General features: G+C 46.1%; 2 protein-coding genes and 1 long non-coding RNA gene across 5 annotated transcripts in view; 2 read left to right on the top strand and 1 right to left on the bottom strand.

Moving 5' to 3' along the window:
• LOC126061817 (NUT family member 2G-like) overlaps positions 1-16,419 on the top strand; it is a 432,103-nt gene that overhangs the window by 238,431 nt on the left and 177,253 nt on the right. The window lies entirely within an intron of this gene.
• LOC126061823 (NUT family member 2D-like) overlaps positions 1-16,419 on the bottom strand; it is a 220,819-nt gene that overhangs the window by 203,183 nt on the left and 1,217 nt on the right. Inside the window, exons 2-4 of one of the 2 annotated variants that reach the window (XM_049858638.1) lie at positions 16,071-16,210; positions 14,697-14,992; positions 11,027-11,085 (exon numbers count right to left, since the gene is read on the bottom strand). In XM_049858638.1, coding sequence (XP_049714595.1) covers positions 11,080-11,085; positions 14,697-14,992; positions 16,071-16,210 — 442 coding nt within the window. In that variant the 3' untranslated portion in view covers positions 11,027-11,079. Of the gene's footprint in view, positions 1-11,026; positions 11,086-14,696; positions 14,993-16,070; positions 16,211-16,419 lie in introns of those variants that run through there. The other variant, XM_049858639.1, reaches the window with a different exon arrangement.
• On the top strand, positions 7,049-12,449 carry LOC126061825 (uncharacterized). Its single transcript, XR_007513888.1, has 5 exons — positions 7,049-7,114; positions 7,856-7,899; positions 8,108-8,145; positions 9,022-9,157; positions 11,616-12,449. It is a non-coding gene; the product is annotated as an uncharacterized LOC126061825 (long non-coding RNA).

The following is a 16,419-nucleotide window of genomic DNA, read 5'->3' on the forward strand; positions in this document are numbered from 1 at the left end:
AAAACCAAAAGTTGCTTCTTTGAAAGGATCAAAACAATTGACAAACCACTGGCCAAACTGAAAAAATAAAAACACGAGAGGAAGCAAATAACCCAAACAAGATATGAAATGGGGGACATTACAACATACCCAACTGAAATAAAAGGGATAATAACAGAGTACTATGAAAAACTATACTGTTAGCTCATCTGTTAACAGAAAAGTTAGAGGTTTGAACCCACCAGTCAGTCCACAGGAGAAAGATGCGGCAGCCTACTTCTTTAAGACTACAGCCTTGGAAACACCATGGGGTAGTTCTACTCTGTCTTACGAGGTCACTCTCAGTTGGAAGGGGCCCTTGTGGCACAGTGGGTAATCATATGGCTGCTAAGCAAAAGGTCAGCAGTTCAAATCTACCATCCACTCCTTGGAAAACATATGGGGCAGTTCTATTCTCCTATGGGGTCGCTATGAGTTGGAATTGACTTGATAGCAACCTTTTTTTTTTTTTTTTTTGGTGTCAATTGGAATGAACTCAGCGGCAATGCATTTAGGGTTGTTTTTTGATTTGACCAGGTTTTAAAAAAAAAGACAAAAAACCTCTTAATAGCCAAGATACTCAGAGAGTAGAAGGGGAACAGTAAATGAGGAGCCTGTAAAGGAAGCAATGATTAGCAAATAAGGACTCACGACCAATTACAGAAGTGTGGACTGTAGCATCTACATTTTGTGATAATTGTTTACATCTCCCCTTTTCTATTTACCTTGTATGAAGATCACGGGTGGCGGTTAGTATTAAAATCTAGTCTCCAAGTCAAGCATGACTGAGTTGGCTTCATTCTCAGGTAATACAGGAGCTGACAGGGCTTTGAAATTTGCCTGTTCTTTTCTTTTTTTTTTTTTTTTTAATTATTTTATCCAAATGAAAGAAAAGACTAGATGGACTGCACTGGATGTTTTCCATCTGCCTCTCCAGATCCACTCTCCACCTTTTTCCGCCTTGATCTGCACAAGGAGGATGGACACTCACACCCACAACACCTGTGCTCCTTCGTCCTCAAGCTTTCAAAAGACTGAGCCAATAGGACATACCTACAGGAACTTGAAGGGTAGAAGGAGAGAGAGGCAGGGCTTCCAACTGTTTCATTCTGGTTCTAACTCCTGCTGAAACTTTGCATTTCTAGTAAGTTCCCAGGCGATGCTAATGCTGCTGGTTAGGGACCAATTCTGAGAACCACTAACCCCCTGCTGTCGTCCAGCCACACCCAAACCAGACTCACTGATATCACATCAATTCCAACTGACAGCAGCCCTATAGAACGGAGTAGAACTGCCCCCATGGGGTTTCCAAGGCTATAACTCTTTACAGAAGCGGACTGCCACATCTTTCTTCCTTGGAGCAGCTGGTGGGTCGGATCCACCGACCCTTCAGGTAGCAGTTGAGCACTTTACCACTGTGTCGCCAGGGCTGCTTTACTAGTAGAGCAGTGGCTCTAAAATTTACTACATATAAGAATCACTGGGGGATCTTGTTAAAATGCAGATTCCAATTCAATCTATCTGGGGTGAAAATGCAAATTCTCAGCAGGGGTTCGAGCTGGGAAGAACTGGTTCAAAGGCTTGGAGAGATGCTGGGGTATTTCTTCTCTCACTCCCTTCCTGCCTTACCAGTGGCAGTGACCGTGTTCTTCTACCTATGGCCACTGCTCCCGTGAGGCAGCCTGTGTCACCGCCACAGCTCTTGCTGAAGTCAACAAGGCTGACTGCCTGATTTCAGATACTCTCCCTCCAGAAATGGGAAATAAAAATTTTCTGTTCTAAGAACAAACACATCTGTCTTGGAAGAAATACAGCCAGAATGCTTCTTAGCAGCAAAGATGGCCAAGACTTCGTCTCCATACTTTGGACATGTTTTCAGGAGGGCTCAGTCCCTGGAGAAGGACATCATGCTTGGTAAGGTAGAGGGTCAGTGAAAGAGAGGAAGACCCTCATGGAGGTGGATTGACACAGTAGCTGCAACAATGGGCTCAAACATAACAATTGTGAGGATGGCACAGGACTGGGCAGTGTTTCGTTCTGTTGTACATAGGGTTGCTATGAGTCGGAACTGACTCGATGGTATCTAACAACAACAACATAAGCCATCCAGTTTGTGGTACATTGTCCAGCAGCCTAGGAAACTAATATGGGTAGTAATATCCAACTGAGTGTTCTGAAAGCAGTACTGGACACAGATCCTGAGTGGGTCAGTCAGTAGCTCCTGCAGGTGCCCAGGGACGCCCCTTCTCCACTCTCAGCACTAACGGGTTTTAACATGTCCCCTCCTGCCCAGACATGTCAAGTCTCGCTCCTTGTGGTACCAGCTGGCTGTTAGGCAGGAAGTAGCTAAGTAATTTATACTTACGTGTGAATGATTGTCAAGACTCACTGCATTTAACATCCTAGAGTTACCTGTTTTTAAAAGCGAAGTTTTATTACCCAAAGGAATTAAACACTGATAGGAGCCCTGCAGTTGACACTTAGACTGACCTGAAGAGAGAACAGGAGATAATATCTCTTCATTGACCCTCACAAATTGAGTTGAAAAATGACCACCTGTAGTAAATCAGATCTGGGTTCTAACCCCAGTTTTTACTACGGAAGAAAGCAGGTAAATGAAAGTCTTCCAGTGTCCGTTTCTGAGTTCATTAGATGGCAAGAGTCGTCTGTTCTATTGAGCACCAATCACCTGTTCAAACTTGCTTAAGTATCTGTCTTCCACACTTGAGTGTGAACATTTTAGGACATTTTAAGCCTCATTCAGAGTCCAGCACAGGGGAGGACATGCTGCAGGCACTCAGTAGATATTTGTCGGGCAGTCCAGGAATATGGAAGGGATTCGTAAGCTGCAAAGTGCCACCCATGCCCCAGCTATAGCAATACCGATCATTATTACTCCACCTCTGAAGAGCACAAATCCTCCACTGATGGATGCTGATGCTGGAGATACAGGCTAAGGGGTGAGTTGGCCAGGGCAGGAGAGCTGCAGCTGATTTCTGTTAGGACCCTTATTTAGTGCTGATTCCTAAGGCCAGATGAAAAGAATCCCAATCTCAGGCCTTCTTCAGGCCATGGAGCCCAGGTTTGGGAGGTGGCTGATAATGGTGACAATCCCACCAGAGCTCTTTGAGGAATGCTAGGGGTGCCAGGAATAGTAATGGAAGCGGCCCTGGACATACTCCTTTCTGGGAGACTTTCAAGCTATGCTTCCAGGGAAGTGGAATCTTGCTATTTTGTGCCTTTGACTCCTTAGAGTGTGGTTGGCAAGTAGGATTCTGTTTTTCAGAAAATTTTTCCTCTTTTATAGGAGAACACCAGTGGAATGTCAAGAAGTAGAGGGCAGAGTTAGGTACCCCTTTAGCTGCCCTTTCAGAGGGGGCTCAGCCTCTCAGACGGCACCACCCCCTCACCAAGGGTCACCCAAACTGGCGGGGGTTCCCAGCAGCTTCTTCTCCCCGCCTCCCCAGCCCTCACCCTCTGCCCCAGCGGCGCCCACGCAGCGCGCAGCTCCTTTTGCCACAGAGGCCTCCAGGTGCCCAGGGGGAAGGCGGAGCCCAGCTTGCAGCTGCCTCCCTAGCGCCAAGAAGGACCACCACGCCCCACCCACCGGGGGCCCGTCAGCCCCTGGGGGCCCCAGCGTCTCAAGCCTTCCGGGTCTCCAAGCTGCTTCCTCCCTGCCGGCTAGGCGCAAAGCCTGCGATTCGGTAGCAGAGCGCAGCGGCCAGTGGCGCACGCTGGGCGATTCTGGTGCAGCCAGATTCCGCACCGGAGCGCGGCAGCCCGGGAACGCGGGACCAAGGCTGCCAAGGAAGCCGGCCCCTGTGGCCCACCGCACAGCCGCCTACCGGGACTCTGGGCAGCGGCGCTGCTCCAGATGGGTCTGCTGGGCCCTCAGTGCAGGAGGATGGTGAGTGGCCAGGAGGTGCCTTGGCGTGGGATGGCGCCTGGGGTCCCTGTGGGGAAGGCAAAGGTCCCTGAGGCTGCTCCTTCAGACGGAATGGGCAAGCAGAGAGCCTGCCTGGGAGGGAATGAGGCAAAGGGCTACTCGGTCCGGACCCTTCAAGCCACCTATTGCGGCTGAACCCGCCCTTTAGCGTCAGGTGCAGCCAGAGGAGGGAGCCTGTGGTTAGCCCTTCAGTCCCTCCACTACCTTTCCCAAGATCTCCGTCAAAAAATTTTTGAAATGAAGTCGCCTCTAGGGTGCCCTGGAACCTATTCTGCAGAGATTTAATTCTCTACCATCCCTCATTTCTCAACGTCTAACAAATGTGTCTCCAGACGGCAAGGCCAGTTTTCGGAAGACTCCATCCAATATTTTGGCTTGGTTCAGGAAGGTCTGAAAGATGAATGGGAACGAACTAGGCAAAGAGGAGAGGAGAGAGTGCCCTGGGCAGAGGAAATACCACGTGCAAAGGCCCTGTGAGTGGCAGGGAAAACGGGAAACAGGGTATCAGATAGAGTCGCTGGAGCCAAGGGTGCAAGGTGAGGCTGTTGTTCCGGATGAGGCTAGAGAAAGAGGTAGGGGCTAGATTACTGCAGAACCTGTGAGAATCGACCTGCTTTTGTTGTTCAAAGCCGCATTCAGCTTTTAACACTTTCCTTAAAAATTAGTGTGATCGGAGCTGTGTCATCAGTTCCGTTCAGAGAAGCTAATTCAGCTGTATTTTGATTTTGAAACAAAAGCCTCTTGGCTTGGTGCAGGAGGATCTGAGAGAAGAAAGCTTCAAGGCCAGCAGTTCTCACACCCATGAGAGGCTTCCAGTAAGTCCAAGCTTGGGACAAATCAGATTGATGAAGGAGAAAAACTCTGGGCTGACTTAGGGTGCTTTGTAATGATATATTTAAAAATGTCTTTCTTATTTAGCAATGTTGGGTGAAAGTAGAAGAAGACAGGGCAAAAAGAATAGTGGTGGTTTGGGGAAAGGGGAAGACCAAGAGAAAAAAGAACTCCAGATGCTATCTTACAATTTTTAGTGCTCTTTGTCCTTACTACCACTTAAAGGGCTCTTTGCTTCTGATTAAGGATGAATGTCTTATTGCTGCTAAAGACCGCTGTTAATCCTTTATTTTTAAGTTGAGATATAATTCACATAACATAAAATTCACTATGTTGGAGTGTCCAATTCTGTTGCTTTTAGTCTATTCACTGTGTTGTGGAACCATCACCACTATCTGATTTCAGAACATTCTGGAAGAGAGAGAGAGGAGGGGAAAAAAAAAAAAGAGAGAAAGAAGAAAACTAATAGCAGTCAATCCACTATTAATTTTTTTACGGTAGTATTTTTTTTTGTCTTGCTTGCTTGCTTGACATTGAGATATGAAAATTAAGCTAATTGTAAAGCAGGCAGGTAGAGTAAATAGGAATCTTATTAAGTTTTGAATTACTTGTGCTGTTGTGTCAATTTTCATTGCTTTTAATGAAATATCCGTGCAATCCAGGCTTTCAGGTTTCACCCCATTATAACTGCTTAAGCAGAATGGCAGATGGATAGGGATGGATATTTTGTGCTCGTTTGACTTGATGTGGGTCATAGAAAATTGAAGGCAGAAATATCATTGGATGAAAAGAAAGTAGCAACAGCAGCAGAGCACACATTTTCTTGTTTTGTCAGAAATGCCTGCTTTCTTCCTTTCTCTTTCCCTTCCTAGTGAAGAATTATAGTTAAACTTCCTTTTAAGAAACTCTGTTTGCTCAGCTTCAAGTTTAATAATACATTCATAAGAATTTATAAGTATATTGTGAATTTATAAGTATGTTATGAAACGATTCTTAAGGATTCTTTTCTTAAAGAAATGCACGCTTAAATACCACCCCTTCCCAGATTGAGTTAGTTGTGTAGATTTAGGGGGAAAAGGCTACAGTGATGGGAAGAGGAATAAGAAATAATTGACCCACACTGATGCGTTAGAGGTGTTTGAAAAGATAGACTTGGAGAGAAATTATAGGGTCGCTATGAGTCAGAATGGTCCCCATGGCAAAGGTTTTTTGTTGTTGTTAATTTCTTTAAAAAAAGGCAGTGAGAAAAAATTGAAATGAAAACATTTAGTTTACCTTTGACTAATTAGACATGCATCTCATACTGCTGTACTTTTAAAATACTTTTGAAGCTGAAAAATCGTCACATTAACTCAACACAAATGTACTGTGTGAACTATGATTATAGGAAAAGATTCACTAACTAAACAGGTATTTATTAAGTAGCTACCATATTCCAGGCACCATCCTTTCTGTTGAGGATAAAATGGCGAGGAGACGCAGGTCCCTGCTATCAGTGAACTTAAAATCCAACGGGGAGAGAGCCTTTATGCAAAGAATCATGTGGATGAATAGACGCGGGGAACCGGCGTGCGAAAGGAAAGGGGGAGACTGCTGACACAACGCGGGGGTTGCAACTAATGTCACAAAACAATTTGTGTATAAATTTTTGAATAGGAAATTGATTTGCACTGTAAACTTTCACCTGAAACACAATAAAATGAAAAAGAAAAAAAACAAAGCTCTCGTTATTAAAAAAAGACAGGCAAAGATAATCCTTTTATAGGGAAAAAAGTAGATTATAAAACAATGCGTATGACTAGCCCCCATTAGTGGGCTATGTATTTGCATTGGAAGCAGATTAGAGTATGAGCCTTATTTATTTACCTCAGGTGCTGGGAATTTAGTGTGGTTTTATTTTGTAAATTCTTCTGTTATGGGTAGTTTAAAACATGTCTTCAATTATGAAAAGAGCAAAAATAATCAAAAGAATACTCGTGTAGCCAGTTTTTTAAATAAAGAAAATCCATTGAGATGGCTTCCAGCTCAACAGTTTTCCAGCTGGGTTATTGTCCAGGGGAGGGGCGTCCAAGTGACCAGGTGAGGATGGTCCAGACCAAAGGACCAAAGGGAGAGGAGAGGAGGCCCCGCCCAGGAGTCGGGGGCGGGGCGGCCCAGAGGGTAACGCCCCTACAGGTCACGTGGCCGGTGACTGCCAATGGCTGCCTCAGAACCCACCTCAGGGACTGGCGAGGCGCCAGTCTGTCCTCACCAGGGCAACAGGCTTTGCTGGCGCCCTGTGACGGGGACTGTGCCTGCGCCAGCGGCTGTCAGGCCTAGGTGAGTCTGGGGCCGGCGCCCACCCCGGGGGCCCGACCCCCGGGGTCGGGTCTCGCGCAGCCGACTTCAGGGTCCGGCGGGCGGTGCTGGGGTCGCGGGGGGCAGGGCCACGGCCTGCGGAGCGGGGGGGACAGGGCTGGGCTGGGCGGGCCTGGGGAGGGGCTCCGAGGGCACCTGGAGCGCCCACCTGTCCCAGGGTGACCACGACGCTGGGTGTCTGTTTGGATGTCTGTCACAGCCGGCGCCTCACCCAGTGGGCGCCTGGATGTCCTGACGCTGACCATTTGGCCCAGCAAGCCTGAGAAGCCACCCAGGGAGGGTGTGGTTTAAGAAATAAATATATATGACTATATTTCAGTATATGCATTCATATTACACTGTGTGCCAGTCTGTATGATTCTAGCCTTGATTTTATGCAATCAGGTAGGTAACATAATACGGAATATGCATTTATTTCAAATTCATCATTTTGACAGGCTTTTTAGCGTGTAGAAACTCAAATTTGTAATTTTGGAGATTCCCCCTCTGTATTTGAAAAGGAGGGGCATTAAGGTGGAGCATTTTCCCGAGTGCACCATCCTCACTAAGGGATTTAGTTAACCCTTAGTCAAGACATTGTAAATATCTTAAGGCGTTATTACCTTTGTTTAAGAAACTTGAGGGTGAGCGGGCATACCGCCTGACTCCTATTAAACTCGTTTTAGAAACCTGACTTGTAGACTCACCTGCCTTTTTGAATAGGTGCCAGCTCGAATAGACAGGGCTCACGGAATTGCCAGTCAAAGGTAAGGTGTCTCCGGAGGCCTGCAGGTGGCGTAAAAGAAGAGCGGAGCTGGACACCCTGCTTGGGCCACCCCCCTGATATGGAATATTTAAGGATACGTGTGTGTGGGGGGCGGGGGGAGTAATAAGGGTGCGGAGTGGGGTGGATAGGTAAGAGAAATATGCCTGGTTTTAAGAAACAGCTTTTTACAATCAGAATTTTTTTTACAGTGAGTAAGTCAGTGGAGTCATGCTCCTTATCTGCAAGGGTGAGTGGAAGTGCTGACAATTGAGAATGTGGAGTGCTCTCAAGTGCCAACTGGCCTTTTGGAGAGAAAACTTGATGTTTGGAGCACTTACTGCCTTTTCTAAATTAAAGGTGGTGGGGGTGGCGGTAAGAGAAAGTGGATGGACTATGAACATTGATGCTGGAAAAGCAACTCCCAAGTGTGCAGTTTGTTGATAACAGGGGAAAAAAAAATCAGCCTCAAATGCCAGCAGTGCTTTTATTTATCTATTTTTTTATGTATGCTTCTTTTTAATTCTGAGATGTTTTTAAGAGAGAAATTAATGGGGCCACCAAGAGTTTTCAGGGAATGAATTTTACAAAAATCTAAGTGTTTTTAAATATTGCAGTTATTTACTTACATATGCTGTATATGAGAAAAGTCCTTAGAATTATAGCAAGGAGAAAGAAAGAATATCCAGGAATGAAATTTTCACAGTTCTCTAAATTCTCCCATTTCTCCTCTTGTCCATTTTTCTTTTTTTTTTTTTTTTTTTCCCTCCTTCATCCACCCCTTCCATCTTGACCCACCAAACCAAACTCCTTGCTGCCGAGTTGATTCCAACTCACAGCGACCCTTTAGGGCAGAGTAGAACTACCCCATAGGGTTTCCAAGGAGTAGTTAGTGGATTTGAACTGCCAACCTTTTGGTTAGCAGCTGAGCTCTTAACCACTGCGCCACCACGGCTCCCCTTGGCCCACAGTCCTCCTTAACTCACCATTGTATTAGAAATAGGTTTTGCTATTCTGAAAAAAGAACATTTTACTGTACTTTTGTGCTAGTGGTTGCTTTTGGTGTATCTTTAAGCGCTAAACAGGTAATTCATGGAAGTATTTTAATTGATAAAATGACGCCTAGGCTCCGAGGGAGATGGAATGGATGGTATAGGAGGACGGCATGCAGAGGCTGCCTGCATAGTCCCCAGAACTCTATTGGAGATCATAACATGCCTCAGTAATCGCCTGAATCTGAACGTACAACTTTAGGAGTTGATGTAAGTGACTTTGCGCATGAATTTTGGAACTCAACTATTTCTCAATGGAAATTTCTTCAATTAAGCCATTTGTTTATATTGCTTTTATAATAATGAAAGCTAACATTTATTGTGTACATTCTGTGTGTGAGACCTTTTTCTAAGTGTCTGGTGTGCTTATGGGTAAGATCCATTTTAGAGATGAGGAAACTGAGGCACAGAGAGGTAAAGTAACCTGCCCAGATCACTCAGATGATAAAATTGAGCTAGGATGCAAACCCAGGCAGTTTGTTTCAAAATTTGCTTATGTAATCACTGTACATGAGAGGAGGGAGCCCTGGTGGCTTAGAGATTAAAGTGCTTGGCTGCGAACTGAAAGGTCAGTGGCTCAAACCTACCAGGCTGTCTGTGGGAGACAGATGTGACAGTCTGCTTCAGTGAAGATTTTCAGTCTTGGAAACCGCATGGGGCAGTTCTACTCTGTCCTGTAGGGTCACTATGAGTTGGAATCGACTCGAATGCAGTGGGTTTGGGTACGTAACAGTAATGTAGAGTTTATTATGTATGCCATGTATATGTTGCAAGACTAATTCTCCCAACATATATGCCATCTGTAGATTATCAATCCAGTTGCCATTGTGTAGATTTCCACTCATGAGGACCCCATGACTTTTCAGAGTAGGACTGCACTCCAAAGGGTTTTCAGTAGCTGTGACCTTTTGGAGGTGGATTGCCAGGCCTTTTTTCCAACACAACTCTGGGTGGATTTAAACTGCCAACCTTTCAGTTAGTTGTGTCACCCAGGGGCTTTATATATATGTGTGTGTGTGTGTGTGTGTGTGTGTGTATTGTGTATGTCTATATATATATACACACACACACAAATACATACATGTACACGCATACAAATATGTATATATATGAGTGTATAAATGAATGAGTATCTAAATGTGTATATATAAATATATATACACAAATATATATAAATATATACACAAATATATATAAATGTATGTATAAATAGGTACCTGTATCTGTGTAAGTGCATCTTTATCAGTGTGAGCGCGTCTCCCTCCGTGCGGCGCCTCTCTCCCTCCGTGCGGCGCCTCTCTCTGCCTCCGTGCGGCGCCTCTCTCCCTCCGTGCGGCGCCTCTCTCCCTCCGTGTGAGCGCCTCCCGCTCCGTGCGAGCGCCTCTCCCTCTGTGTGAGCATATCTATATATGGCGGACACAATTCAATCCATCATAACCAGGCTTTTCCTATTTCTGGGAAATGAGCAACCAAACACAGGTACCAATGGCAGATAACAGGCAGGTGAGGTAAACAAGAGAGGTAACACCTGAGCTTGCAACGTGTGGATGAGATGATTCCCTTTGTCGAATAAGGGACCAGTGCACGGCACGTCCTGGAGCAAATTCCCTTCAAGCATGACTGCTTTAATATCCCAAACAGAGGTGGACAGTGTTGTGGCTGTTTTCCCAGTGAAGACCCTGAAATGTGGAGGAGTTAAGGGACTTTTCTAAAGTCAAACACTAGTGAATGGAGGATCCAGGCCTCCGTCCTTCACTCACCATTTGTCTTTCAAAGTTGTTGTGTACACTCCCCTAAATACCAGGGATAAACCAGGATTGGGGTTCACGCTGCGGAGGACACTGTATGATGTGCCCGGATGGTGTTGGCCAGTGTCCTAGTCATGTAGTGCTGCTTTAACAGAAATACCACAAGTGGATGGCTTTAAGAAACAAAAGTTTATTTCTTCACAGTAAAGTAGGTTAAAGTCCAAATTCAGGGCATCAGCTCCAGGGGAAGTCCTTCTCATCAATTTTCCCCGGACTAGGAGCTTCTCCACACAAGGACTCTGGGTCTGAGGGATACACTCTGCTCCCAGCACTGCTTGCTTGGTGGTATGAGGTCTTTAGGTCTCTGCTTGCTTCCCTTTCATTTTATCTCTGTGAGATAAAAGGTGGTGCAGGTCACACCCCAGGGAAATTCCCTTTACATTGGATCAGGGATGTGACCTTAGTAAGTGTAAGTAATGTGACCTTACAATCCCACCCTAATGCTCTTTAACATGAAATTACAATCACAAAATGGAGGACAACCACACAATACTGGGCATCATGGCCCAGCCAAATTGATACTCACGTTTTTGGGGGGACACAATTCAATCCATGATAGCCAGAAACCTTCTGGGACACATCATTCCTGAAAACTCAGAGACACTTGGAATAAAATCAAACCTGAGAACTTGTAGAAGAAAGCACTGGGCTGGGAGGGAATATTGGTGAGTTCCCACAAGTTTCCGAGTTGGGAATCAGAGCTACTGAGAGGAAAGGGCTGGAGATGTCAGGCCACGGACACCTGAATTTGAGGAGTTACGCAGAGATGGGAGGGGAAGAACTTGACAATTTTGAGGAAAGAGCAGAGATGTCCAGTCCCCTGATTCTCATCTCTTCATCTTGATCGTTTTCCCCAACAGTCTCTCTTACTTGCCAAGGTCTCCATCCAGATCCCAACTGGAAACTTCCCAGCACCTGAAGCAGCTCACAGGCAGCAAATGCCATGTTACAGGAAGACCCACTGCTCGGAACATGGGGTCTGTGCAAGTGCCCGAGCAGCAGGATGACTGATGCCTCAGCCCTTCTCAGCCCATCCTACTGTGCTCACATCTAGCCCTGCACACCCCAGGCATCCCAGGCCTGCTATAAACCTCATCACATCTCTGCTTCTCCAGGGCTTTATTGTTGTCATGTAAGGTAGGTTTCCTCTTGTTTTTAAGGACCTGTTTTGAATACAAGACTACATCTAGATCGATTTAATCCTAGAATTTCAGTCATTGTTTGGGAAGGAGAGAAAAGAGTGCTTCTAGGATGCTCCTTGGAAGAGCCCGAAGGCACTGGAGGTCAGTTGCCTTCACCACAGGAGGATGGACCACCCCACTCCTGCTGGATCAGATTCTTTCCTGCACAGAAATAAGGTAAAGGGACTACAATTCTCCCTGACTACTTTCATAGCTCTTATACACACGATTAAAAGGACTTCTCATAAATATGTTTTCTGCACATTCCATCTCCTCCTATCATCAGGATTCAGAAATAGCAGACTACTATGGCTTATTTAATAGTGCTCCTGAGAATTAATGATGCCTTTTTCTAGAGTGAATGCAGAGAAACAGCTATGTCCCCGAGAAGCCACGTCTTAATCCTGTCAGGCCAAATCAACTACACACGAAAAGCCCTGGGTGTGCTGAGGATCATTGAAGATCTGTTGTCTGGCATCTTTCTAGGAAACAGAAAAACAGCACCTTAAACAAAAGCACAGTCTCCAGTCTCAACTGTAGAAACAATAGTTAATGACCAATAAGGCAGAAAGGTTGAAATCCAAATTCCATTAGTAGATTATTAAGAGAGAGGGAGATTGATAGGATACCCACAGAAAGCTCCCCAAGCCAAGCCAGGGCTTCTGAGAAATGGATGTTGAAATTGATCACTGGCGATTTATCAGTGAGCTGTGAGAGGCCAAAGCCAGACTGTCCCCAAGAGCATTCTGAGGGCACCAGTTAAGGCTGGAAGAAAGAATTGGTCAGTCATGTGTGGATCAGGAAAACAGGGGACACCTGTATCTTTTACTTTTCACAGCACCACAATCCATCCAGCAGCAGAGGAGAACAAGAGAGAAGCAATGAGAATCCCTTCCAACAAAACTATCTTTAATCCCAATTAACAGAGGACTATTCTGTAAAGTAAAGTAAAGCTACCGTTCTTCATTTCCCACCCTGGAAGTACATGTGCACCCTGCCCAGTGTTTGGCCTCCCTCTCTGTCCTCCTCGTATCTGTACTACAGCCAAGAAATAGCACTGGGATAGGGGAGGGTCTTTAGCGTGATGAGGAGAAGGGGGTTGATAGTCCAAATCTGTGGAGGGGTCTCCAATTTGAGGGTTTGACACATGGAAGAGGAGAGCTTGCTATTGGCTGAAATGCCACCTTACTTTTCTCGCAAGTTGAGGTGTCACACTTTCTTTTCAGAGGCATTGAGGGTTGGACCTCACTGCTGACCAAGGGTTGCCTCCCAGAGACCCCAAGGTCAGCCCCTGAGTAGGGCCTCTTGGCAGCAAGTGATGGGGCTCTAACTTGAGCTGGGATCTTAGACTTGGTAGCTGTATGTCCAGGTTGGCTAAGACTCACTGTCTCAGGAGCTAGGGGCTGGGACGCTTGCCAGGTGCCCCGAACTCCATGGTGCAGAATGCCGGAGGCAGGCAGAGGACTCTTGGAAAGACCCCAGGGCAGTAAGCTTTGTTGAGGTGCCAAGAGAAAGTCAAGGCTGGGGAGATCCTCCTCTTCCTTCTCTGTTTCTTCCCTGGACCCTTCTCCTTTCCCAGGTGATTCACTAATAGGAGAGGTTTCTAAGAACATTAAGGATTCTCTAGTTCCCAATTTCGGGGAGGTGTTACTGGAACGCTGATGAGGAGAAGTTAATTGTTCAGACTTAGGTTTCTTTGACTTTGGACTCCACATAAAGTGAGCAAGTTCTTTTGGCTTAGACAGGTTACTGTCTCTTCTACAGTCTTTCGGCAGGTCATCTGCATTCAGCCTTCTTGTGCCCGTTTTCTTGCTGATCCCTAGCTGAAGACCATGGTTATCTGTGCTCCCTGAGTCTTGACTGGTGTCATACTCTGTACAGAGTGACTCCATGGGTGGCATACCATAAATTGGGGGTGCCTCCACACCCACTTCTCCTTTCAATTCCAGTAGTCGCTTCTCTACCAGCTGAAAGGAAGGAAAATGTGTAATTACTGATTCTGTACAGGTTGTGAGAACACATGGATGAGCTGGTGGTGGAGAGCATGATATTGGGACAGGAATCAGGGAAGTCAGTGAAATGAGTGTGGTTCAATAACAGTACTGCAGCTCTACTTGTCCATCCTCCTGTGTGGTTTTCCCAGCCACAATTCCTTACCGCTCCTCCTCTCAGCCACTCCATTGTCTCCTACCTCCTGGTTCTGCACCTGCTTCCACACGTGGAGCTGACCTTCCCCAGAAGCTGTGCAGCCGAGGCACTGTTAGGTTAGGTGAAATCTTGTGGGTTTCGTGGTATTATTTTCCCTTCCTCCTCTGGTTTACCTGGGTGAGAGTGAGCCCTTCTTCTTCCTCCAGCTTCTGTGTTAAGGACATGAGATCTATCTGTGATTCTGGTGATAATAACATTTCCAGGAATTGAGGGTGAATAACTGCTTCTGCCTGATAACAGAAGGAGGAGGCATGTGAACATCCTTGACAAGGAGTAACCAGTGATTCAGAGGCTCTCAAAGACAATCATCCTCTCCTTGAATGTGCATCCGATGGTGTATTAAAACATCACCACCTCAACCTACACATAGGCAAACACACGCACACGCACAGACACATACACACACACGAGAAAAAAGGCACAGGGTAAAAAAGATCACAGGGTAAGGAATGAAGCTTAATTACAATGTCCGGGGCCAAACTCCAGATGTTTGGTGGATGCAATGCCAAACTTACAGAACCCACGGATACCAAACCTCGAGTCCCAGCTCACCTTGGTAATAAATTCTTCCTGTGAACACAGCTTGTCAATGTAGCTCAGGAGTCCTGGGTCTGGGTACATCCCAGTGTCTTCCTGTTGTTGCTCATATTCCTCTTCTTCATGTTTTGCATCTGGCTCCACAGTGGCCGAATGGGCAGGTCCAAGCAGACCTTCCATGATTTCGACATACTCTTTCACAGCTTTAGGAGGGATCTCATTGGGTTGCTTGGCCTCCCAAGGGCACTGGGGTCTATGTTGCTGCTGGTTGAGGGGCTGCACCTTGGGATCTCCCTTCCTTGGGACGAACACTAAAGGAGAGGTTAGAAAGAAGGAGGTAAATTTGGCAGAACATTCCAGGCCATTTGACCTGTTACGGATTGAGTTGTGTCCCCACAAAATGTGTGTCAACTTGGCTAGGCCGTGATTCCCAGTATTGTGTGGTTATCCACCCTGTTTTGATCGGATGTGATTTTCCTATGTGTTGTAAATCCTAGCCTCTACAATGTTAATGAGGCAGGTTTAGATGCAGTTGTGTAAATGAGGCAAGACTCAATCTGCAGGATTAGGCTATATCTTGATTCAATCTCTTTTGTAATATAAAAGAAAGAAGCCAGTAGAGAGGAGAGAAACTTTATGTGGCCCAGAAAGAAATTCCCAGAGTAGAGCCCGTCCTTTGGACTCCCGGTTCCTGTGCTAAGAAGCTCCTAGATCAGGGGAAGATTGATGACAATGCCTTCCACTGGAACCAAAAGAGAAAAAGCCTTCCCTGGGAGTTTCGTACCCAGATTTTGGAGTTTTAGCCTCTTAGACTGTGAGAGAATGAATTTAGCCACTTAGACTGTGAGAGAATGAAATACCACAAGCCATTCACTTGTGGTATATCTGTTCTACCAACACTAGATAACTAAGACACCACTCAAACATACGTTGGAAGGGCAGATTTTTTGGAGAGCCTAAAATGGTTCCTGGTGAGATGGGCACACCCGAAGCCACAAGAACCGTGAGAGGAGATGTAATAGGTAGAATGTCCAAGAGAATCATCCTGTGAGGAAACTTGGAACTATTGCTTTTTCAAGAAGTCCTTTCATTGAGACCCACGTTTTAGGCTGATTAGATATTGGATCTCATCTTTGATAATCTGTGTGATCTTTGATAATCTGTGTGAGACAGTAGTTATAAAACTTGACCGCCTCATTACTAGTGTGTAACGAAGTGTAGCTGAGAGCCCAGGCTTCCGTCAGGCTCTACTGATAGAAATAGCCGTTGCCCCCCCTTGAAAGGGAAGTACCCCATGTGAAGACAATGCCTTCTCCAAACATGGCTAGGCTCTACATTCCTCCTTTGATCCCCTGGACCTTAGCTCCTGTTGAAATTGGTTAGCCATACCTGGGTGCTGGCCAGCCACAGTGGATGAAGGCTTCTGAGGATCAAGATGCCTTGAAACTGGAGGAGGCAGGCACACGGACACATTCCTCTGCTGCAACTTCTGAATCTGTAACTCCTCCTCTGCTTCAAACTCCATGAACCTGACAAGGGTGGAGGAGGCACGGGCCCTGCTGAGAAGAAGGCAAGGCACACCAGGAGCCCCAGCACCGGGCAACAGTCGATTGTAGGGCAGCAGAGAGTGCCTTCAGTGACCCGGCAAGGTGCTGAGTAAGTCCATTTCCCAGGAGGGAGTTTCTCTCTGTGGCACACACACACAGTTTGGGGGCTCCTTACGTGTTCACATCATCCC

This window comes from Elephas maximus, chromosome 18, assembly GCF_024166365.1.
Source record: "Elephas maximus indicus isolate mEleMax1 chromosome 18, mEleMax1 primary haplotype, whole genome shotgun sequence".
Lineage (NCBI taxonomy): Eukaryota > Metazoa > Chordata > Mammalia > Proboscidea > Elephantidae > Elephas > Elephas maximus.